Consider the following 24864-nt stretch of genomic DNA (forward strand, 5'->3'; position numbering starts at 1 on the left):
GGCACAAATGGAGAAGATGTGCTGGGCTTGTACATTCTGTATTGGGATGAGCTGTTTGATGCTGCTGCTGGCTGTACTTCTCTGCTGTGTGTCACGCTTATGCAACACCTTGTACCTGTGCAGTAAGGCTGCTTTGAGATATCTCCTGAGAGTGCTGCTGGTGGAAAAAAACACCTCTAATTGATCCTCAGTTTCCACCCTTCCAGGTTCTCTGCCAAATGCTCTGGGATCAGATCCAAGAATGCAGCCTGCCATATTCTCCAAGTTTCACATTCTTTTGTTTATCTGCTGTATTTGTTGATTTTGATTTCCCTGAATACAGGGAAGTAACCCTTTGTGATTGAATGGTTTGTTCTTCTTTCTAGAATCACAGCAGCTACACACATTCACAATGCCAGCAGCAGATCCCATGCTATCTTCACCATCCACTACACTCAGGTTAGCTAAAAATAACGCAACTTCCTTTTCACTTTCAAAAGCATTGTTCACCATGTTGTGCATTGTTTACTTGTCACTATTTTGTGCTGTTTGTAGTAATGGTGGAAGCTGTTACTTATTTCCTTTGGATCACACTGCAGATGTGTTGAGTGCTATTGAAGTGTTCTGTTCCTTTGTCCAAGCTTATAGTCAGAAGTGATGCCAAAACCTCACATTTAAAAGAAATGTTTTCAGTTTTAATCAGCCCTTCGAAATGCAATAACCCTCCTCTGATGCTGTGAAAATTACGTGTGAATATGTTTGAAGTTACGTTTTGTCACACTTGTTTAGGATTCTTAATTGAAGTACAGCATTAGTTTACACCAAAATTTTGTATCTGTCCAGCTTTTTAGATGTGCTCATCTCTTTAGCATTTGGCATCCAGCACTCTCCCTGAGACAATGCAGCCTTTCTCCGGAGGAATTACATCCTTCCCTGGCAGGGAAATAGTTCAGTGATCCAATAGACCTTTTCTATCTCACACTTCTAACATCCTGTAATCACAGAACTTTTTGAGATATTTTTCCTTAGTTTCACAAAAGACCTTTGGAATACATTAGTGGAAAATAACTCTGCAAGGTCTACAAGAAACCCTTTCACAGTCTCTAGGCAGTAAAGGTTTTTTTCAAGAGGAAATTGGCATAAGAGGGTAGTTTCTCTGTGGGGTGAGAAAGCTGTTGAGTTAATGGTTTGAACATAGTCAGAGGGTCAAGGTCACAAACAAAGGCAGTGAGACAGTCGTATGTACAACTCAGCTTCAAACAAAAGAGCACATCAATTTTGTTTTTAAATTGTTTTAATTAATTAAAGGGAATAGTCTTCCTTATGTATGTTTTTCTCTTCAGGCTATACTGGAGAACAATCTTCCCTCTGAAATTGCAAGCAAGATCAACTTAGTGGACCTTGCAGGCAGGTAATAATATATGGAAGGGCAAAGAGGTAATTTTCTCTGAAGATGCTGGCAGTACTGTCTTAAAAGATGAAGTTTAATATTTTAAAATTTCATTGACCTAACAGTAAGCCTGACTTTCTTATAAAGTAACAGGGAACATTAAGCTAATATTGTCCTTGTCAATAGTTCTTCTGTACTGTGTATTGGTTTTCACTGGGGAAGGGAATTCCTGGATCCTCAGATCCAATACTGTGCTGTTGCGTACATTTAAGGTAATTCCATTCAACTCCATATTCTTATTAAGTGGCTTTTCCTGTAGCTGTTGTTGGAATTACTAAATCTGAGCTTGAAAAGAGAGGGGGAAAAGGGAATCTGTTCCTCATGGCTGGAGAAAATAGTTATATCTCACTGTTTGTGTTGTTCATATTCCAAAAGTTCCTAGGTCTCTGATCTTTGCTATGCATCTCAGTGAGGAACATGTGGTTGTGCTGGGTGTAACAGAAAACAGAAAGATGGAAGTTGTGCTGAAGAGTTACAGAACAGTTATAAAAAAGGACTTTTTTTTTCTCAAGAACATAAATTGCCAAGCATGTATGGTCAGAGAAAGTGCTACTGAGGGAGTATACAGACTTTTGTACTGACCCAGTCTACCCTTGTGGAGTTGTGAAATATATGTTGGTTTTTTAAATTCAGAACCACTATGATTGGGTTGCCCAGTTCAGACTTGAATTTATATTTTGGTGGGTCTTTAACAGTATCTTGCACCAACAGCCTTTGCTCATGGTTGTTTGGACTTCCTGAAATAGAGAACAATATAAAAAATACTCAAAGTATATGGGTTTTTTAATTGCAAAGCTCATAATTTCTGTTTTCTTGTATTGCTTGAAAATACATAATGTTTTCATATTGCCTGTATGTTAATAATTAAGCATTTTTGTTTACTTTGCATTGTCTTTTTCATGCTTGCTTGCTACAGTGAAAGGGCTGATCCCAGTTACTGTAAAGATAGAATTACCGAAGGTGCCAATATTAACAAGTCATTAGTTACACTTGGAATTGTCATATCCACTTTAGGTAAGCACATTAATTCTTTATGTTGAAGGGTTGTGATAAAAGCATGTGACTCACTCACCATGTGTTGAGTGTAAATGTTTATTTGCATTTACATCAAAAAGCTCAGCAGATCAGCTGTGTGGTGTCTTCATAAACTGTAATGACATCTAAGAAAATTAAGTAGCCATGACAGAAAAAAATAATCCCTTTCCTGATCTATGTGGTATTTCTCCTTCAGCACAAAATTCTCAGATGTTCAGCAGCTGCCAGAGCATTAACAGCATCACAAGCGAAGGGGACAGCAGCCATGTGGGCAGTTCTCCCTCAGGCAGCAGCAGTGGGACCAGGCGGCCAGCTTACATCCCCTACCGTGACTCCATCCTCACCTGGCTTCTGAAGGACAGTCTGGGGGGCAACTCCAAGACCATTATGATTGCCAGTGAGTTTGGTTTCTACTAATTGTTTAACATTTTGCACTACATTGTGCCTTTAATATTCTCTACTGCAGTGAGAAGACAGCTGTAACACTTAGAATCTGTCCTTGTAATGATTTTCATGAATCATTACATAGAATTACATAGAATACTCAGGGAAATGAAAATGCATGCTGATTGTGCATGAAATTATGTTTAAGAGTCTTACCAAGGTCATAGCTTTAATTTTAGGGGATTCATTCAGTTATAAATACAATCTGGAGAAGACATTCTCTGTGAGCTTAATGAAATAACCCTAGGGTTATTTTTTGGTTTTATTTTTTAAAGAAGCAAGACTGATAAAAAATAAGCCTTTTTGAAAAGTGATGGGTTAAACTGAATGCTTTTAAAATTGTGTTATTTGTTTTCTGTCTGTAGCTATCTCACCTGCCAGCTCCAGCTACAATGAGACCATGAGTACCTTGAGATATGCTGCAAATGCCAAAAATATTATCAACAAGCCCAGAGTAAATGAGGTGAGGCCTTGAGTTCTGCCTGAGGCAGCCTATGTAGTCACAATTTGTCTTCTTCTCAGTACAGAAAATAATGAAGCCTTTAAATACATGGGAGTAATTTTGGCCACAGAACCTGAGCTTCATTCATTGCTTGTTTTGGGAATGAGCTCTGGCTTTATGACAGATTCATTTGTTTGATTGTGCAGGGGTCCTTCACAGGCTGCACAACTTAAAAGATGGCAGAGTACTAAAGAGAGAGTCAGGTGCTGCATTGGAGGCCTGAATTCTGTTGCTGCCCCTGCTATCCCATTCTTGTTCAATTCTAGATGTTCCAGATGCTGAAGGCAAATTTTCAGTGTGTGGGTTTTTTTTCTCATTTTCCACTCTTACTCTTTGGTAAGTCTACATTTATCAAATGTGAGAAACATAAACGCTCTCAATCAAAGACATAGTGCTTAAACAGGAGGTTTTAAATACTATAGTCGTAAGAACCATCATTAAAAATAATTCATGGGGAAGTGCATAATTCTGTCTGTCTTCACAGCAAAATTCAAGCAGCACATACTGATCTGGATCTACAGTCACATATGCTAGAAATATAAAACTCTAGAACTGCTGCTCTGCAACTGAGCATTCTTGACCTGGTATTCTGCATGAGGCTCCCTTTACACATGATCACATAACTTAAGGACTGAATCATTGTGCATCCATTTAAGGAATATACAGTGAATTTAGGTTTCAAAAAAAAAAAATCTTGATTCCAGCCATTTCCCAATCTTTAATCCATTGACTTTACAGCTTTAGTAGTAGTCTTTTGTGATTTTGTGATTTGGCATGAGTGTATCGAGATACTATTATGTAGATAAAAGATAGAATCTTAGAGTTGTTCATCACTATTTGCTTTCCTAACAATACTCTGTTACATTTGGGCAGGAGTAAACCCTTCTAATCCTAAGTTTCCCAATTTTCATTTGCATCTGAATTACCCATGCTTATAAGTAGTTTTCAGACATCAAGAGTAGCAGCAATTGTGTGCTTGGTTTTGCCAGCAGCAGTTCTCAGCTCTGTGACAGGCTAAAGTCACATAAACACTCCTGGGTAAGCCTCTTGTCACACACAGCCTCTCAGCATCCCAGCAGGTGTACCCATCACTCTCTTGCACAGCCCATGCTAGATCCTTAATCCCAGCCCTCTTCCCCTCATTGCAAATTGACCTGGCAGCCCAGAGAAAGCTGATTCTTGACTCAAGAGTTTGTCTGAACTGTCTGTAAAAGCTGTTTTCCAGAAACTGCCTGTCCAGAAATGCTTACTCTGAGAGTGAGACAGATGCCTCCACACAAGCAGACAGGAAATTCTTTATGTATCAGCTGTAAGGGGGTTTAATACTATCCTTGATGACATTCTGACTTAGTCTCCTCTAATTGGATTTTATACACCAGCATTAAATAACAGCATCTTTCTGATGTAATGCAACTATTTTGAAGATAAATCCTTAAAAGTAGTGGTTTATCCATCTAGTCATGATGGGAAGAAATGCTATGGTAGGTCTGCGTTCAGAAGAGAGATGGAACAAAGTTTATGGTAAAAGGGAAACTATCCAAGATGAGAACCACCTATCCCTAGGCAGTATGTCTCAGGGGCCTGGCAGAGTGAAGCAAGGAGTACTGTTGTGAGTTTACTTGTTCTCCTCTCTTCCTGGCTCTTGGAGTACCTCCACATTGATTTCTTTAATTCGAATGTTTTTAAGGCTGGTTTTTCCAATGGTTTGTGTCTCAATGTTTCAGGATGCAAATGTGAAACTGATCAGAGAACTGAGAGAAGAAATTGATAGGTTGAAAACTATGCTGATGAGCTTTGAACTGGTACGTAGCAACATTTCCCCACTGGAGCTTTTATGTTACTTTAGGTAGCTTGCTTTCATCTCATCTGTTTATCTTTCCATGTTTATTGTAACTGCAGAGAAATGAAACTGTTCTCTGGGTGATTTTGCAGTTGTTAAAAGGTTAACTGCTTTTCTTTCATTTCTCCTCTTCTTCTCACTATATTGATAAACCTGAAGTATAAGTAGTCATGTCAAAAGGATTTCCTTGCTTGTCTTTCATGGAGTTGGATGGTTTACCTGTCCAGAAATACCATGAAATAGAAATATTTTATTTTTAAGGGTATGGAAGCTTCCAGAGAGTAATTGATGTTTCACACTGCCTTCACACTCTTTCCCCTCCAAAAAAGTTGTGAACATCTCACAATACAGCTGACATCCCTGGTGTTGGAATAATAATAGTGTCTTGGTTTTCCAAGCCATGGAGAGAATGTTTTTCTAGGAGAGGCAGAAACTACACTTCAGGATTTATTTACACAGAACTAGCTCTCATTTACTGCTTTTTCACCAGTTCTTTACACCAAAAAGTAGCATGCAATAGCTAAAGACATGTAGGCTAGATGCGAGAAGATAGCACATGTATTTTGTCTTTCATTCTCTTGAGTTCATCAAATGCTGGAGAATTAAAGAACATGCCTGCCAGTTGTGAATAGGAAAAGTAACATGTAGATCTTGGTGACTGTTGTTTGTACAGAGGAATTCCAGTCCCTCTTGGAGTGATGACAGGGATGGAAATCTGACTGAGCTGGTCCTGCAGAATGAACTGAAGGTGTGTATGATTTACTTGATGCTGTAAGTATCTCCTGTTCCACAGGGGGATAGCATTGCTACAGTTGTGAAACTACAGTGAAAACTTCTTTTGTCTTAATCCTTTCCTTTTTGCTCTGCAGATGCAGGAAACTGCTGCCTTTAATGCAAGATGAGTGTGCTCTACCAGTTTGTGACAAAAGTGTTGTGTCCTTAATGGGACACAGTCCACTGTGTATTACTATGTCTGCACAATTCTACCCCTTGTTTGAAAGCTGTCTCAATATACCACAGTAATTCATTATACAGAGTCTGTCCCTTCTAACATAAACTCCAGTTTATTCAAATGAAATTACTGTACACTTACCAAAATTACTGAGAAGATTTGATCACTGGTAACCTGGAAAGGTTTTGCAGACCTTCAGTTTTGCCCAAAGACAGGTGAAATAACTTGTTAGCATGATCAAAAAGGAAAAATTAGCCTGCTTAGTAAGTGAAACTGTTCTCTCTCCTCTTCTTTAAGATTGAGCAATTGACCAAAGACTGGACAAGTAAGTGGACGGACAGGAAAGCCATCATGGAAGAGTACAGTGTGGACATCAACAAAGAGAAAGCTGGAGTAACAATAGATTCTAATTTACCTCATCTAATGGCCATGGATGATGATATCCTCAGCACAGGAGTGGTGCTGTATCATCTCAGGGTGAGATATGGTCATTTGTCTTATTTTACCCTTTAATTTGAAAGTATTTGTTTTCTTTGGAAATGGAGCGTGGCTTGGGTGATGTTACAACAGCTATCAAAACATGAAGGTCACGGATCATAATGTGGGGGAAAAATAGAAAATACATGGAAATGGAGAAGAAGAATTAATATATGAATATAAGTTGACCGTTTATGAATGCATATGCAAACTATTTGATATTGTATTACAAGCAAAGCAGAATACTCAAATTAGGCATTAGTAGTTTGTCCACAAAACATAAGGACAGTTATGTGTGCACGTATGTGGAAACATAAAGGATGGTGCTTGAAGTGTGCCAGACATCCTGGGCCAAATTTTATTATACATTTGTATACCTAAGACTGGCTTATTTGAACATGTATAGATAAAAGTAAGCTTTAAGAAACAAAAGCTCACTTTGGCAATGACTTCTATGCATTACTTTTAACCCTACCAGAGATCTGCCGAGTAGATACCAGGTATGTACCATGAGGGCTAATTACTTGTGACCCTACTTGAGTGGCTATTTTTGAAGATCAGGTAGAAATCCTGGCCTCATAGATACTGTTTTGTTGTGTAGCTACTAATTTAGGGCAAGGCTTTCACCAAGAAACTTTCATAACATTGTATGTATATTACTGCACATTATGGCATAAGATGTGCATGGCTGGGTCAGACAAGTTTTAGGAGTTTTTTTGGTTTTTGATAAAGCAAGTGCTAAGCCATACTTCAACATTTTTAATGTTGAATGTTTAAATTGATGGAAATTACTGAAATATTGATGCTGCTTAATGTGAAAGGAATGTTGGATGGGCACTTCTACAGAGGTGCACTCGTTGCCAGAACATATGTTAAGTAAGGTTGAAAATCATGTATCTGTCTACTAATGAAAAATCTTTATCTAGATTTTGTGGTAATTTATATAGTTTAGGGACACAGGATTCTTTTATTCCTCTTAAAAGTGACAACAAATATTTAGAACAGAAATCGTGCTGTTCTTCTATCACGTTGAAAGAGAGACTTAACTAATTTTTCTCATGCCAACACAAAGAAATTGTACCAGGTAATTTTTTGGGACCAAGTATTTATGTCCAGTGCTGATCAACATGCATCTTCAACCACTCAGCCCTACATTAACATTAAATAGTTATTGGAAGCAACTGCTACTACTTAAACTGCTTTTCTATTATGTGCCATTGTGGAAAGGGCAAATACTTTCCCATATTAATTTTGACAACACCTAATTTAAATATATTCATTTTAATGGCATAACCTGGTTTGAAGGGTCACCTTCTGAAGTCATTCATGACTCTGTCACACTAACATCTTTGTCCCTTCTTTCTTTGCTTCTAGATGCTGCCTTTTCTTTTCTTTGTGCTTTACATCTTTTAGTCTCTGGTGTCTGTTACCTTCATCTGAGCAGCAAGAAGGTAAAACATTAGCGGTTCCTTACAAATTAGGGCTTCAACATGTAACTGCACTTTACACTGTACTTCTAGAGAGAGGTCACAGCAGCAGTTTTCAGATCATGGAAAATAAATATTGTGTTACTCATTTACTCTCCTGATATTTCATTATAATAATTGCACTAATCAATGCTGCACCTATGCTTAATTTTCTGGCTTTTATTAATAAAAGATGTATGTTTTCTTATGATTTAACTGACCTTTTTTGCATAGCTTAGAAATATGAAATAGCTTAAAAATATGAAATTTGCTTATTGCTTTAATAAAAGGTGTATTTCATAACCTTTTTTGAAAGCTGGAGTACTCCCAAAAGTGAAGGGGCAAAGCAATCTTTCTCTTTATTGTTCTGTAATGTACCTTAGGAATTCTACCCCTAGTCATGAGACACAGCCAGAAGAGGTAACAATGTAAAAACACTTCAACAGATGTGAAGATGTGCTGTGATGTGCTAAGGTCAGGTTGTGAGGTAGTTTCATCTGAAACATCTCTCACTTTTTCAGGTGTAAAACTCAGTATTAAATTAGAAAAGAGTATATATATTACAATTATTATCTCAATAATAGCATTTTAAAAATGAAATCAGCATGGTCCTGGGTTATGGTTATTTTTGTTTTGTTTTCTCAAGTTGAGCTAGTTTGCTTGTATCCTATCTGTACCCTTGGTCTCACCTGCAATTTTTATTTGGATTTAAACTTACCCAGAATCACTCCACCGACTGAGATGCTGTTGTGAATTTCCTGAGCCAATGCTGCTGTAATTCACTTTTCTGAATTAAATTGTATTACCAGAGAGTTAGTTCAGCACCTTGGAAGAAGTTTCTTTTGAAATTACAATAACTATTTCTTTGCTTAGTGAAGAAGATAATTGGTAAAGAGATCTTTCAGGAGCTGGTTTGCTTCTCTTTGTATAAGATACGTGTTGCTAACTCACTTGATTGAGTGATGTGAGTCAAGTGCCATATGGACCATAAGTTCTAGAAGTTGTGGCCAACCCAGGTAGATATTTTGCAGCTGAGTTTGCTGAACGTTCAACTGACATGTAGCTTGGTAATTACTCTAAATTGGAGGCACAGTCCAGCTTTCAGCCTCTCCAGGAAATGAAGTCTCAGCAGGGCTCATGCCTGAGGGATCTGTTAGTTGGTTCAGATAGCTGAGCTCTGAGGAGCTTTGTGATAACCATTCCCTTTCTGTCCAGTGCACAAACCCACTGTCATTTACCCATAATTACCCATAGCTGAGTCACCTTGAGTAGTGCACAGCTTCTGTTTTCCCAGTCTTCAGGCTTCCAATTACTACTTCTTGCTTCATCTTTAAATCTAGGCTTTACAATACGCTTGGAGCAGAGAGCATATTCAATTTGTTCTAATTTGAATACAAAATCACATTGTTTACTGCCCATAATTAATTTTAATATAACCGAAAGGCTTGCCACTAAAGTGATTTTAGAGTGCATTTACCAATCACTTTACCATAACCAATTACAGTGTCTCTTTGGAATTGGGAAATTATCTTGCTTTGTTTTCCTAAGAAAAAGCACAGAAGCAATAGACATATAGTAAATTAATTGCCCTTTTTTCACAGTTTTTTTCTCATGGTATTGTTTAAATGACTCTTTTTTATTCGAAGGCAACCATAAAACTACTGTCTCACTTCCATCACCGACCCATAATATGGTTCAAGTCTTCTTGTTTTGGAGACTTTTGTTCCTAGGCAGTTCTTTTCTTCAAAGTTTTTGAGTCTTCAGGTTTGGGAACTTGCCCATATACCATAAGCACCAGAAAGACTTTTCATATATGTCATTTAAGTTTCAGAAAAAAGTTCTTCTTTAGTAGTTAGATTGAAGAGTTCATCGTCTATGACAAAGTTCTCTTCCAAATTAGGAATTCTGTTACTTTTAAATTTGAAAAGTGTGAAATAATCATTCTGCAGCTTCTTTCTTTCTGCATGATATTTATTAAAATAACGATCTCATTTCTGCAAACACCAAGTCTCACTGTAGAAGTTCAAAGCATCAGGATGCGTGTTCATATTCAAAATGTTGGTCTCAAGCACAGTCCAAAAGTCATCCACTGAGGGTTACTTTATCTACTGAAGTTGTAGAAGCTGACATAGCTGCAGGATGAAGAGTAATTGCAACACTGTGGGGGACAGTGGGCTGAGCTGTTACGAAGTACATAGCGTTTGCTTCAAACAATTCAGTCATTCAGAGGCAATTTATTTTAAGTGTTTGCTAAAATGATGTACCAAAGCTTTTTAAAGTAGTATATATAGTCTATTTTCTGTAACCAGCTTTTAAATTAGTTCTTTTCTTGTTTTAGGAAGGAACAACCAAAATAGGAAGAAGTGACTCAGACCAAGATCAAGATATTGGTAAGAGAATGATATTACAACTTATTTTGTGATATGGTCAGGTCAAACCAGAGGTTTACATCTGTCATGTATAATAGCCAGGTCATGTTTCTATTTGTCTGCTTTCTTTATTGAAAAAGGTAAGTAGAAGAGACTAATTAATAATGTTTGCTAAAATACATGTTTATTTTTTGTTTAAAAAAAATTTTTCTCTTTTTTGATTTTAGCAGTCAATCTCAGGAGCTAGATACTATGATAGAGAACTGAAACTTTATACTGAAATTGAAAAATTTGTGGAATCTCAGCTTTGGTTAAGTTCTGCTAAGCTTAGTTATATTTGATTATTTTCTGCCAGTAGATTTGTGAATTATAAACAATAGATAACATAATGGCATTAAGAAAATTCAACATAATAGAAGAATTTGCACATCAGCTCCCAGATCAGAAAGTGATACGTAGTTTCCCAGTACCACGTATAAAGAAACAATCTCACTATTTTCAGTAGTGAATTTCAATAGTAAGTTTTTTCTGTGATTAGTTATTTGACTAGCAGGATTTAATCTCCTTGTTTTGCACATGATATAGTTCTCTGGGGTATGCAGTATGCATAGAGTCAAACAGTTTGTGGTACTCCATTCTCAGGCAAACAGAATGGAGTAACCAACCCAACCCCTTCAACAGGAGAGATCAATCTCTACGTTGTAGTTTTGCAGGGACAGTGGATTGAAAGGAATCACTGTATGATAGACAACCACTGTGGGATTGTGACTCTGCGACCAGTTCCAGGTGCACACTGCTCTGTGAATGGCTGTGAAGTGTCTGGGTCGTGTCGTCTGTCACAAGGTAAGGCTTCTTTTTCTGTGAGTGCTGCATTAAAGTCACCCAGTCACTGGAGTTTAGGTCAAGAATTTCAGAACCTGAGCAGATCAGGGAAAGACATCTCTCAGTCTGCTGCCAGTTCCACTAGGCTTGATCCATGGCTAGAGCTGGGACAAGTAAATTAAGTACCCCACAGAAGTCAGATTAAAACATTGCTGACAATATTCTGCCTCCTTTTGGCAACAGTAGTCTGTAGGTTTCTGAAAAGGGAAGATGTGTAGTCAGAGACACTATTGTGGAAAGTAGTGGAGACTGGCCCTAAGCCAGCTGGCCACTGAAAGGGTTTTTTGGTAATTATATAGTATGGTTGAAATGACCTTCAGCTTTTTCACAGTCTATTTAGGTGGAAGCTAATAGCCACTAAGTCACAAGTATGATAATGGATTCAGATTAAATGGATCAGGCTTCCATACTTTTAGGTTGCTTAAAGTAACAGTCCAGCTTCTGGGAACTTGCAGTTATCTAGACTCTTAAAAATATAGTGTAAAAACAAGTTTTCAGCAGTGGATTGGTTGTGGCTTTTGGCATGAAGTCATGCTGGCTGGCCTTTAATATGAACAGGGAATTTACAGTTACGCTTAGTCTGCAGAGATCTGCAAGATCCGTTTGCTTGGATGCTGTCATTACAGATTGATAACTCTGCCATTCCATAGTGGCAAATTCTAAAATTAGTTCTTTGTTCTGTGGTGTTCAGAAAGCTGTTGGTCAGAATTTAATTTTTTTTAAACATACTATTCTATAGTAGTTTGATGAATTATGTCTCTGTAAATATCTAATTACTCTGTTTTCACAGGGGCCCTTGTTGTCCTTGGCAAATCTCATAAATTTAGATTCAATCACCCAGCAGAAGCTGCTATCTTAAGACTAAGAAGATCAGTAAGTTCTAAAACTGCTTTTCTCTCCTAATTTTTCTTTTTCTTTCCTATTTTTTTTCTTCTTAAAAGCCAGACTGATAAAGATAATATTTCATCTCATCATCATATTCACTTGCTACATTTCCTCCATCTAATGGTCTGTAATGACACTAAACCTTCTGTGGGAGGACACTAGCACTTCTTTCAGATGTGCTTAGCAAAAGATGATGCAGATCCCTTGAATAATTTAGTGTTTCCTATTTCCAGTCATGACTACAGTAGGATTGAAACAAAAAGGCAGAATCCTGCAGTGAAAAGATCAGTTAAGAATCTTTCCACATCTGATAATCTTCTGAGTTATCTTCTTTGTCATTTCGCTGTCTTGAATGAAGTATACTAGAAGAATTGGAAAATTTGTGGGATTAAGTTCTTAAGTATTGTTGACTCTGAAAGCAGTGAATTGTTCCATACATCAGAAATAGATAAAATATTTCTTGGTATGTTAAGCTCAGGAGCTAACTACTGTAAGACGTTATTTGGTTAGCTAGTTCAATGATGTTTAAGAACTGAGATAGTTCTTAAAATGAATGACAAACATAGCTTAAAAACCTGACTTTAAAAAATATGAATTTTCTCATTTAGGAGTTAACCACATTATCAACTGATATTGGCAAGAGTCAACCTTTTAAAATGGTTTTTCATTTATTAACGTTTTATACTTCCCATTCTTCCATCTTTTTGCACTCACTGTGAGATAAGGGGCTTAATTTCTGTTTGTTTTCATTCTTAATTTCTTGATTAATGAAACATGCAATACATTAAAATAGAGCTGCAAAAAGAGATGTACTCAGTAACAAATACTTCACAATTTTGCTAATTATCAAAGACTAAGCAGAAGTGTAAGTGAGATTATAAACTCACATGGGAGGTATTATGCAGCCTTGCACACAATAGTTAATGATGACAGTGCTAATGATAACTTGGAAGTTCCTGGGTTGCTGTGATTTTAATAAATACCTGTCTTATGTTGTGTGCTTTCTGTAGATTAGTGAAACCCCACCCACTCGGAGCTATGGAGCTTTGGACTGGCTCAATTTGCATGGAAGTTGCACCAATTCTCCTCACTATATCCTTTCTTCTCTTTACAAGTAAGTTTAAAACTAAGGAAAAAAGCAACTGAACAAACAGTTTCTCTTGTGGGATGATATCTGAAATAAGGGACTTAGTTCAGACAAAAGTAAGCTGTATACAGAATAAGTCCCATCACGTTTTTGAGTAGTCAGATAAAAATGTCAGAGAAAATACATTGGCCAGCCGACTAATATAGAGCATTAAGATATACAAGCAACAAACCTGCAAAATTATTTCTTGGTGCTCAATTAAGAAAATGCCTCAGATGAGACTGTGAGCCTTAGTTCACTTGGACATCTGCTGTACAGCTAATCTATAATTTTTACAATATTATTCTGTGCTTTAATGTACAGAATGGACTTTTCAGGATATGATTTAGCCAAGGTAATTATTATCAATTGACTTTCCCTGTTAATTTGTTGTGGAAATCACAAGATTTGTTCATAAATTCCCTTTAGTGCAAGTCCTCATTGAGCCCTTCATCTCAGAAAGCCAATGTGATTCCTTGTTTGGTTGTTTTCAACTGAGCAGTATATATAGGCATATATGTAAGGCATATACTGCTTTCAAAGTGTGGAAGAGCTGCTCATACTCAGTGTTTAGTGTGTGCTTTTATGGCAGAGACTTTAGGAAATGGAAATGATTGGTGTGATGAAGACAGTGATTAATGTGTATCAGGAAAATGAATTATGTTCTGTGTTTCAGTTCATGACATTGAAAATAGAATATTAAAGAATAAACGTAATTGAGTTCTTTTTCTTTTTTAATTCCTCTCAGCCTGGCACATTCAATTAACCTATTAAAGGCAAGAAACAGCCATCTTCTCATTCGTATCTGTTGATGCTTCTGCTTCTTGATAGAGTGTTTTTGCTGTGGTAACATACTGGGAATCTTTTATCTCTTTCTAGAGGAAGTATCTCATCTCATGTTCATGAGCATAAAATGTTATCTCTGTTTTGAATATTCTTCATGCTTCTAGTCAAGTGCCTTGCTTTCCACCTTGGGTAGTATGGTTTGATATGTTCTCTTTAATGTACCTAATCTCTGCATTTGCTTTTCATTTGCTGCAGTGATACCTGTCTATACAAAATGTTACTTCATTTTGTTTCTTTACTGAAGAACATTTTACATATCATTGCTATTATTTTCTTAGGAAAAATTAGGAAGAATTTTAAAAATAAGGGTTGGTCTTATGACCTTCGAATGTATACACCAAGGTGCTCTTTATGTTGCTAAAAACATTAGTTGTGGAGCTCTTTTCACAAGTTTTTTGATGAACCTAGAAAAACCTGAAGAAATCCAGAAGTTATTATAAACAGTTTATCAGAAATTTGCACTTAGTTTCCCCCTTTTTAACCTGACAAAACTGCAGAACATTTCTGATTGATTTTCTTTTTCCAGACTATGTTCACATAGAAGATTTGTTTGTGTTGATCAATTTTTTAATCACTTGGACAGGATATTACAAGTATATTACATTGCTTAAAGTTACCCTCATGCTTACTTAGAGGGTTTCAGATGGTTACTTCAGTAAAGATGAAAAACGTTATGGTATTGCATTTGCTTGGGTTTTTATCAGTGTCCATCTTTTATAGGAATGAGCTGTAAACTATGTCTAAGAATAGTTGGTTTTCACCTTACATAACCCAGTGGTCCTTTTATCCTTTTGAATAGTTATTTGGCATAGGTGAGCTGAATTGATCCACTCAGCCTTCCTTTGCAGTAACCTGTGAGCCTGTATTTCTGTAGAGACAAGTAGTTTTGCTCATGGAGGGGGTTATGGTTGAGACATGTAGCCTAAGATCTGTATTATAAGAATAAAATTATGTATGTGGTCTCTTGTGAAGAAAAGTCAATGTCAGGTGCTAAAAGGTGTGTGTGAGGTACTTTGCAAGCCATAATACAGGAGTAAATGGACTACAGGGAGTGTTTATTGATCACCAGTGTTTACTGATCACCAGTAAAAAGTCCACCCTAATGCAGGGCCTCATCTCTGTCAGAAGGAGATGTTTAGAGGGAAATATAAGAACAGGGAAAGCTCTGTGTGTGTGTGTCTTGTTCTCTGTCCCCCTCTCACTTGAAAGTTCTTGGTGTTCTCCCAGCTGCTAGAAATCTGCATCTTCCTCTACTGAAAATTACAATAACATCTCTGTGTACAATAGGCTTCAGTGAAGTTTTCTTGCCTTTTTTCCCAAATATTTATGATTTCCTATTTTTATTTTTGCAGTCAAAAATGTAGAAACTGTGAAGAAAACAAATGTTCTCTTCAAGTAAGGTAAGAATATTAATGTGTCTACATCATGCTGAAATTTTTGACACCTTTACCTTGCCTTTCTCCTGTGCTACACTGATTTCCTCTAGAAGAGATGGAAGCTAGACTTTAAGCTTTAATTCAGACTATTTTATCATATTGGAACAAGAATCTGCAGCTGAGTTACAGGCAAGGCTCTGCAAGCATCTTCATACAAGATCTTGTGCAGAGGATTTGCCTCTTTGTTGCATGTGTAGCCTGCATTTAAAAGCTATAACTAGAGTGAGGCTTACTCTGAAGTTGCTGCCAATTTCCAGCATATAAGAACCCTAAATGTATTAGATTTTATGCCAATAGTAGGTACTGGGAATGCTCACTAGTACTTTGAAAATTGCTTGGATAAATTTGGTTCTCTTCTGGTGAGAATAAAGTTGCTTTAGGGAAAAGTAAAAAAAACCTAATTCCTAGCATAAAACATGGTTCATTCATGCAAAGACACACAGCAGCTGCAAACAGAAATAAATCAGAAATTGTTGAGTTTCCATGGGTTTAAGTACCTTTTTCATCAGGAACTGATGGTACTTTACTTTCTTCTGGATGTTTTTATTTCAGATCATATCAATATATATATATTACAGTAATGATTATTAATGATATGAGTCTTATCTCCCATGCTGTCCGTATGATGACATTTTCTCATCTGCCTTTCATGGGTTGAATTACCAGTTGAACCTTTAATTGTACATTAAAATATTTTGAGAAATGAGAGGAAAAACAATTTTCTACCATTGCACACAAATACTAAAATTTAGGCATTCCTTTGAAAAAGGATTGTGAGTCATTATACCCTTACTTGTTTGCTTGTTCATACACCCTACTCATAAGAGCCCCTGCACTCCAAATTTCTGATGTTTGCTGTCAGCCAGCAAACACACAGAAGACTTGTGAATGGCATCAGTCGTCATGTTATAGCATCACCACAAATAAGTAGATAATAAAGGTCTTTCTCCTGCCATTGCCTCAGTATCATACTGCATATAAATAAAAACTCTGATTTTATTGTCTTGCTTTGAAAAAAGGTTTGAAAAAAAACCCACAGGGGTTTTTCCATTAGAGTTCAGTGGTATAGCAGTACACTGAATTAATTTTAGCTGCTTGGAACATGTTTAAACTCCCTTTCCTTGAAAATACCAACATTGTTAAACTGGGGGGGAAAACTCTGAGACAGCATAATACAATGTATTTATTATTCTAATGTGGTATAGTTAACTTGTCCAACTAATATCTGTAAAATACTCTGAGTTCTCACTAACAGCTTCCATTTGAGAATTTCAAAGCGCTCTGCCAAAAACAAAAAGATTAAAGAAAACTTTTGCTTCTCTTAAAAGATCCCTCAAATATTCTGTTTCACAGAGAAATGCACTGTGGCAGTTACAGCAGCTCTACCATTTACAGCAGAACTGGGTATAGTGGGTTAGCAGGGTAACTAAATAATTCTATATATAACTGACATTATGAAGGGAGAACCTGTGTCAGCTGAACTGGAATTTAAAGAGGAAGCATTTACCTTTATTGGAGAGTGTGGTTGTGTCTTGTCCCTGTGACTCTTTGGCAAAAAGAGGCCTGTTTCAGAGATGTATTTAAAGGAGTACCTTAAATAAGTCGTTGCCTCACTGTTATTTTGGGGGGTTGGCAGAGAAAAAGAGGTTTTTCACAGAATGGCTAAAAAAACACACACACATGAAAAAGTATGGGTGTGCTTTTTCTGTAAGCAAACCAGCTAATCAGAAATCAAAATAATGTTTCACTTGATGCTGACTTCTGTGAAGGGGATTACTATGTGTGTATGTTTCCAAAGATCCCTTATTTCTAAAGGTTTCTGACTCTGCTGGCCATTCTGACTGATTTCTGGCTCCCACCTCCTGCCCACCACTCCCCAGCTTTTGCTTTGAATTCTGTGAGTGGCATTCCTTCGGGAGGCTGAAGGAGGTGATAATACAAGGTCTTTGTATCTCCTTCGTTGCTCTTCCCTCTGCTTTAGGGAAGAGAAGGGAGAGGCTTGGGCCCTGTGCTGGGCAGAAGCAGATGTACGATGCTGTGCAGCTGCGTGGTGCCTGCTGCTGCTCTGAGCCCCTGCAGGAAGGGCCCCGGATTGGACACGGGAAGAGGGGGAGGATAGAGCTGGAGAAGGTGGGGGGAGTTGTGTAGATGGGTATTAGTGGATAGGCTTGTAACTCTAGCTTGTGACTGCTCTCAGTTTGGGGTTTGCAAGGGTGCAAAATGCCCTGCCAGGATCTTTTCTTCTGCTTTATTTTTAACTCTTTTTCCCTTGGGAAAAATAATTTGTAGAAGACAAATGGGACTTGAACTCTAGGTAGTCAGAAAGATGGGGATGCCAACTTGACTGATGTTTTCTTTGAGAAAACTGGCAAATTTCAGCTTTTACCAAAAGTGATTGTTTTCACTGGAGTTTCTCTATTTGAGCCTTAAGATTTTGTTGCAGCAGGTATTCAGCCTCACCACAGAGCTATTGCTGCCATAGTTACTGGAAGCTGCATTATGCTGTAGCAGCCGCCAGCCTCTGCATCAGCAGTAGAAGTGTTTGGGGAAGAGGGGAGGAGAATTGCACAATAGGATCCCAGAGAGCTGACAACAAAACCGGCTGGAAAAAAATGTGGATTTACAGATGGTTCATTTAGCATGCATCGTGCAAACTTTGGAGAGAAAAATGAGATGGAAAAGCAATCTGGCAGAATCGGTATAATCTGAACGTTTTCTCAGTAATTTGTGATTATCTTTAGTTTAAGGTTGGTGTCTTTTTGTTGTCATTTTATTTGCAGCTTTTAAAGGTTTACTTGGTGGAGGGGGTAACTGTTGACACTTCTTCCTGCATATGGTACACCCAGAAATCTGCATGCTTTTATGAAATTCTCTGCAGTATTGCCTTTTTTTATATGCTGTATGCTAGAGTATGCTGGTCCTGTGAAACCAAGACTTCATGTATGTCTTGGTACCTACAGAAATGAAGCTGTTTCTCTTACGTTTGTCTTGAGGTTATTTCATTTCCTGAGTGTAGATTGCTTATGTAGAAAAGCAGGGATATGAGCAACAGCATTCTGTGCTTGATTGCTGTATCTCAGAGTATTCCAGTGTTTCAAGTCTAAATTTAACAGTACGTCTGATTTAAGACACTTTGGATGAAAAAATTAGTGATTTCACCTACTTAGTACAAAATGTGGCTAAATTCTTATGTTAACTGGATTGATACTTGGTTTTAGTAAGTCATTCAAACATACATTACACAAACTGTTTGTTCTTTGAATTGCTTATTAGGTGATTTAGCTGTGAAGTGTGTGTGAATCTGTTATTTTCTTTCTGGGCCATTGCCATGACATTTTTTAGTTTAGTTCATCATGTTATTTCCACAAACCAGCAAAAGTGTGCTGACATGACCTAGCATGTTCGAAGGTAGAAAGGGAGCATTCTGACTTCATGTTCTTGGTTTCAGCAGTTTCTGGGAGAGACATCCATACCCCAAACTAGCCAGTCATTCTGCTCTCACAGTCAGTATCTCACAGCCAGAGGGAAAACATCCTCTTGCATTTGTGTATTATGTAAGTGGCTCTGCATGAATTTTCATTATCTTTTTGTTCCACTTCAGAAAACTGTCTGTAAGAAGCAGCTTCGTAAAAAGGTGTTTTATGTTCAGTCTCTATATTCAGACCTGGCTTTACTGCCCTGCCTGGTTTTTGTTTTGTACTACTAAAAATAGAAGATGAAGCAGAGACACTGAAATAACAGCAGAACTGCAATTTTTATACATACCTGGAGCAACAGCATTTTATTACAGAGACTTTGACCTTACAGAGGGGGAATTGTACCAACTACCTACATCACCTGAACAAAAGCAGAAAGAATACTGCAATGATTGCTGTGCTGTGTTAGTTTTTCTAAGGCTTAAAGTGAAGTATGGCTGTGCCTCTGTACTCTGCTTTTCTGGGGTATAGTCATAGTATGGAGCTGTGATTAATACCATCCATTTGGCCTGCCTCATGTTCTGCTCTGTGTGCAAACACACACAGCTGTTGGAAAGGATCTCACAGTTTCATGTTAGTTCAGCAAAAGCCCTTTACCACACACGTGAGGGAATATGCTAGTGCTGCCGAGAACAAACAGCACACTGCCATGTGCATTGTTTGTATTGTTTATTCTCTGATCCTTTATAATGTGGGGGTGGGGTGTGGTTTCAGCAAGGTTGGAAAGTATGGGAAAAGCTTGTGACCCTCTCACAACTGTAAACAGATGTTACCTAACCACCCCTGTGAGCATTGTTAGGTCTTTGGATTGAAACGCAACACTGAGTTGTTTCGTTTACTTAAATGTTCTGGGTTTCAGTTTGTAAGCAGTTTGAACTCTGGTAAGTCAATTTTATGGAAAGATTGGCTGAGAGCTAAAAGTCTTGGTTGGGAAGAATGAGAGACGTTTTATCAGAGGAATTTTATCTAGTTTTAGTAATCAGTTGCAGAACAAGAATTCTTTCTTTACTGTTTTAGTATCATGCTTCTTTTCAGCCTGCTGAAAATTATTTACTCAGTTTCCTCAGTCTCATGCAGAATGATGCTAATAATGATAAAATAATAGAAAGCAGCTCTTCTGATACTTGACTTTCTAATGTTTGATAATGCTAATGGATCCTCGTCACTTCTCTTGGATGAATCTACTTTCCTTGTTTCACACATCTCAGACTAAGCAACTTGCCCAAGGTCATGTGAGACCAGTGACAAATTTAGACTCATATTTTTCAACTTTCATACCGCCGTAAGAGTCAGAGCTTCCATATGTCTGCTAGTAGAACAGGTTAAAGACTACCTCATCACCAGACTCTGCAAAGAAGCTGTTAGGTTTAGTGCATAGGCATCCAGAGGCAGTCCTCATCCTGAAGACCTTGCACAGAGGTCATGTAACTGCTCCAAAATCAGAAGTGTTTTGTTGCAGATCAGTACTTTAACCTCCAGATTGTATGGCTGCTCCATTACATTTCCCTTAGCAAATAGGGAAGACAACCTCAAAGCTGCATTTAGGGAAAGCCTCCCTCAGAGTTACCATTGAAACCATGGGAGCTTTTCATAAACGAATACTTCAGATTTAATACTATGTTTGGAAAGTGTTTCTTCTTTAGTTAACCAGTCTTGCTTTAACCTCTGAGATTGTCCCCCTGTGGTTGGTGGTGTTACAAATACCTGAACAGCTGGAGATTTGTAATTGCCATATGAGCATTTCAGTGCTGCAGTGAAGTGTCAATTCCATCCTACTTCAGCTGAATGAGAAATGAGGCATCCCACTTCTATTTCCTGGGATCAATTGACGTTTATCGAAGAGGAAAAAAATTACAAATCACAGGGTACTGGCATCTTTGTAGTCAAGCCAAGGACAAATAGATCTTGGACCTGCGCATTCTTATAATTTGTGTGGGTCACAAATAGACACAAACCATTTAGCAGATAGCAGCAGCAAAGTTTGTACTCTGTTTGCACCATGCCGGACAACTGAACAGAAGATGTTCTCCTTCAGTTACCCTCAGCATTACATTTACATAAACATTAAAACAAAACAGAATTCTGTTTTTCGTGTTTGAGCAAGATTCATAGTAATATTGTGAATTATTGAAAACCCTAAAGCTTTTATGTACTGAGGCTTTCTTACTACTTCTTAAGAAAGTTCCATGTAAAGGTACTCCAGGAGATTTGTAGGCTTTGGCTGCTTAATTGTTTCATCTGTTCTGTCTGCTAAGTTATCACACAAAGTCAAGTTTTTGCTGTAGAAATGGTTGCTTTGAACACATGCTTACAGCTCTAAAGATGTTAAATTATTTCTGTATAGCAAAGGTCAAATATTCTTTTCATACAGATGACATTGTATTGGTAGTGATTTTACAAACTACCTGATATTTCCAAAGATTTCCTTTGAAATTATATTTTTGGAGGTTTTTTGACCTTCAGGGACTCTAAAGAGTTTTGGTGTCTTTGACTGCTTTAGAAGTATAATAAATATATCATTTACTTTCTTAGTAAAATACACTTTAAATATTTTTTCAAGACTCACAGGTTTTATTTTCTGAGGTTATATATAATAATGCAGAGTTTAGCAAGCAAAGATCATATATCACCCTTAGATATAATCTAACTTTAATGTTAAGAATTTTTGGCGATAGCATGTGGAGAAGTAAAATATATATTTCTTTCAGAGGGCTAATGTATTTTGAATATTATAATGCATTATGTTAAGATAGATACTTTTTTGATGTTGCTCTGTGTGTGTAAAATATTGGCACACAGTCAGGAGCCAAACATTTTGGAGGAGATTGTGAAGCAGTTTTTCACAGGTTAGTCACTTTTCTGATCACAATTCTGCTCCAAATATAGAAGCGGTACCCTGATATAGTTCTTGCATCCAACAGAGATTTGGGTGATCAGGGTCTTTCCTTGGCACTGCCAGAGACTGTCAGTGTAATCCTGACAATGCCTGTAAATGTTTCTAGGTTGGAATTTTTTGGTCTGAAAAAAAAAGAATGTTGGTCACTTCTGTAAAGAGTTTTGAGGTACTTAGATGACAAATACCTTATGTGGTGGTTAAAAAATTTTATAACTTAAAAACAACCCCCTCCCCAATTTCATTTGTGGAAGACTACAGCAAAATGAAAATTGGAAATATTTTTTAAATTCTTTTTGCTATTATCTTTCTGGCAGTGGAATTACCTGCTTCACTACTAGAGCTTTCACGTTTCCTGGCATTTATGACACTTACAGGGTTGCAGCCTGCTGTGATGTGCATAAACACAGTTAAAAAGTTTTTGCCATAATGTGCTCTTGTTGAGCAAAACAACATCTTGCATGTTGTCTTTCTTTAGTAAGATGACTTATTTTATTACAAATAATATTTTTTTCTGGCTTAAATTCACTGTCAACATTTCTAACAGCAGAGAAATAGATGCTGTGCATGAAGAGTACAAGCAGAAACTGAGAGACCAGGAAGCTTTCCACAGAAAACAAATTCAACGACAGCAGCTCTATGTTGAGGATTTAAAGCAGCAGATTCTGAGAGGACAGATCAAAGCAGAACGGGAACTAGAAAATGACCAAGCACTCATCAACCAGCAAATCCAAGAAAGTGGGTACCTGCCTCTCCCCCTCCTTCAATTCCCTTCCATTACTGCTTACTTTCATCCTCTCAACATTTTTTGTCCTAGTGACGCTTTGTTTTATGAGTGGAACTTTTATTATGGCTAATTACTGGATTTCTTGTACAGTTGCCTTTCCCTTGAGAACAGTTACTAAGCTTTGATTAACAGAACTGAAAGGCTTCCTTTGCAGTGCTCCAGCAGCATGGTTTAATTAGCACCGCAGGTCACCGCTGGGAGGGACAGCACCAGCTACTCCCCTGTGGCACTGAAAGCCTCTCCTCTCCCAGGCTGATCCCAATCCTGCCTCCCTACAGCCTTGCTCTGCTCATATCTGTAGTTACAATGTATACCAAGTCCACTCTTGTGTTTTAAGTTTTTCTTGTGATATACTTGTGCTTCATCCAATGAGTTGTTCTTGGAGCTTGAAGTTGAGGTGACCATGGTAGTTCCTACTAAAAGCTTTCAGGGGAAGTTGCTCTAACAACAGGATGGAATAGGAGCCAAGCAGCACTTCTGAGACAGTGACAGGTCAGTTGAGATACTCTCTCATTGATGATGTCACCTGTAACAGTATAGATAATTTTCATGTGGTTTTGATTAATTTCACTCATTAGGAAAAATAGGGTTGTGACATAAGACTGTGGCTTAAACTGAACACACCGTGTTTTGAAAGGTATTTTTTAGTGTCCGTGGCTCCTGGCCTCCGGAGCTGCTACTTTGCATGCCAGCAGACATATTCAGTAAGATGCCTTGGAGGGGTTGGGCTGCCCCTTAATGAGTTTATAGAGTGATTTGGGAACATTTTAAACCTTGAGGTGCTTTTGAAATGGGTTGGTTATAGTCTTCTCTAGTTTATCTTCTAGTGAATGATTTGATCTAGGTTTCTTGATAAGCAAAAGACACCTATACAAAGGTGTCATTCCCACCTGGCAAAATCTGCTGTTTGATCCTGGAAGAAGAAAACTTCCGTGAAGTTTTGGTAATGTCTCAGAGCAAAACTTATGCAGTCAGATATCTTTTAATTATGCCAGCCACAATGAAGAGATTAAAAGGAAATTTTTTTGATGGGATATAGCAGAAGAATATGTAGATAGTACAGGGAACCAGGAGTTTCCCCAAAACATCTTTATTTTGTGACTCTGTAGACTTGTTCTGTGCTTCCCTCTAGTTCTGCTGTTTTCACTGGGTTCATGCAAAGCTTAGCTGTGGATACAAAAATGCAACTCGCAAGGATTTTCTTGCTTTTTTCTAAGTCCGTGACAGACTTTTCTCTCTCACAGAGATAGTAGCAGAGTTCTGTAAACAATGAAATGCCTGCAACCTTGAGAAGCCTTGTTTATACTACAGTAGAAAAATATTTTGACAATGGATATTTTAGGATTTTAGCCAATCACCCCCAAGGGGTGGCTGATCCTTGTCCAATTAAAAGAGTTCGTAAAATAATTAAATAAATCAATCTTGCTGCACAATTCCTGCCTGCTGTATTATCTCTCCTCCTCCCTACGGCTGTGGGATACGGTAATATACTCTAGGGCATTTTAATACTTAGCCAGGAAGGTAGTTTTTGCCAGCCAAATACAATTCTTTACTTGGCAACCCACCAAAGTTTTTCACCTTTTTTGTGCCCTCAGTGGCTGAGCTCCTGACAGAGACAAGTTTGTGAGCAGAGATTAATTAGCATCTTAAGCTTGCAGCTCTCTTGCAGTGAAACTCTGATCTGCCAAATATTCTGCTGGCTAAAAACATGCAAAAGAGAAAATGTCTTGAAATAAAGTTGGAAAAAAAGCTTTGTGCGTGAAAACTAAAAATGTTATTAAGGAAAATTAACTAACATAATGTCAAAAATGCTTCCCTTTCATCCATAGAGTAACCATAGAGCTAGAATTCCTACTTCTGTGCATGTGCTCTGTGTAGAGCTGCCAACATAAGCAGGACAGGAGACTCATTGTGGTGGGGATCACTAATGAAGTATATTTAACAAGATCAGTAGTCATCAAGTAAGTGATGCCTACAGTGTCTCTGCACTAATGATTTCTTGCGTTAGGGAAACTTCCA

The 24864-nt window shown here is 37.6% G+C and overlaps 1 protein-coding gene across 1 annotated transcript in view; it reads left to right on the plus strand.

Annotated features, from left to right (window-relative positions):
* STARD9 (StAR related lipid transfer domain containing 9) overlaps positions 1 to 24864 on the plus strand; it is a gene marked incomplete at its 5' end in the record, with an annotated part of 99635 nt that overhangs the window by 51873 nt on the left and 22898 nt on the right. Inside the window, 14 exons of the mRNA XM_082282933.1 lie at positions 366 to 438; positions 1323 to 1390; positions 2346 to 2443; positions 2661 to 2861; positions 3274 to 3371; positions 5135 to 5212; positions 5924 to 5998; positions 6500 to 6679; positions 10484 to 10535; positions 11220 to 11357; positions 12187 to 12269; positions 13292 to 13395; positions 15606 to 15653; positions 22606 to 22796. Of these exons, the coding sequence (XP_082139059.1) occupies positions 366 to 438; positions 1323 to 1390; positions 2346 to 2443; positions 2661 to 2861; positions 3274 to 3371; positions 5135 to 5212; positions 5924 to 5998; positions 6500 to 6679; positions 10484 to 10535; positions 11220 to 11357; positions 12187 to 12269; positions 13292 to 13395; positions 15606 to 15653; positions 22606 to 22796 (1487 nt within the window). The remainder of the gene's footprint in view (positions 1 to 365; positions 439 to 1322; positions 1391 to 2345; positions 2444 to 2660; positions 2862 to 3273; positions 3372 to 5134; positions 5213 to 5923; positions 5999 to 6499; positions 6680 to 10483; positions 10536 to 11219; positions 11358 to 12186; positions 12270 to 13291; positions 13396 to 15605; positions 15654 to 22605; positions 22797 to 24864) is intronic.

The sequence above is a fragment of the Coloeus monedula genome (assembly GCF_965178545.1).
Source record: "Coloeus monedula genome assembly, chromosome: 6".
Classification (NCBI taxonomy): Eukaryota; Metazoa; Chordata; class Aves; order Passeriformes; family Corvidae; genus Coloeus; species Coloeus monedula.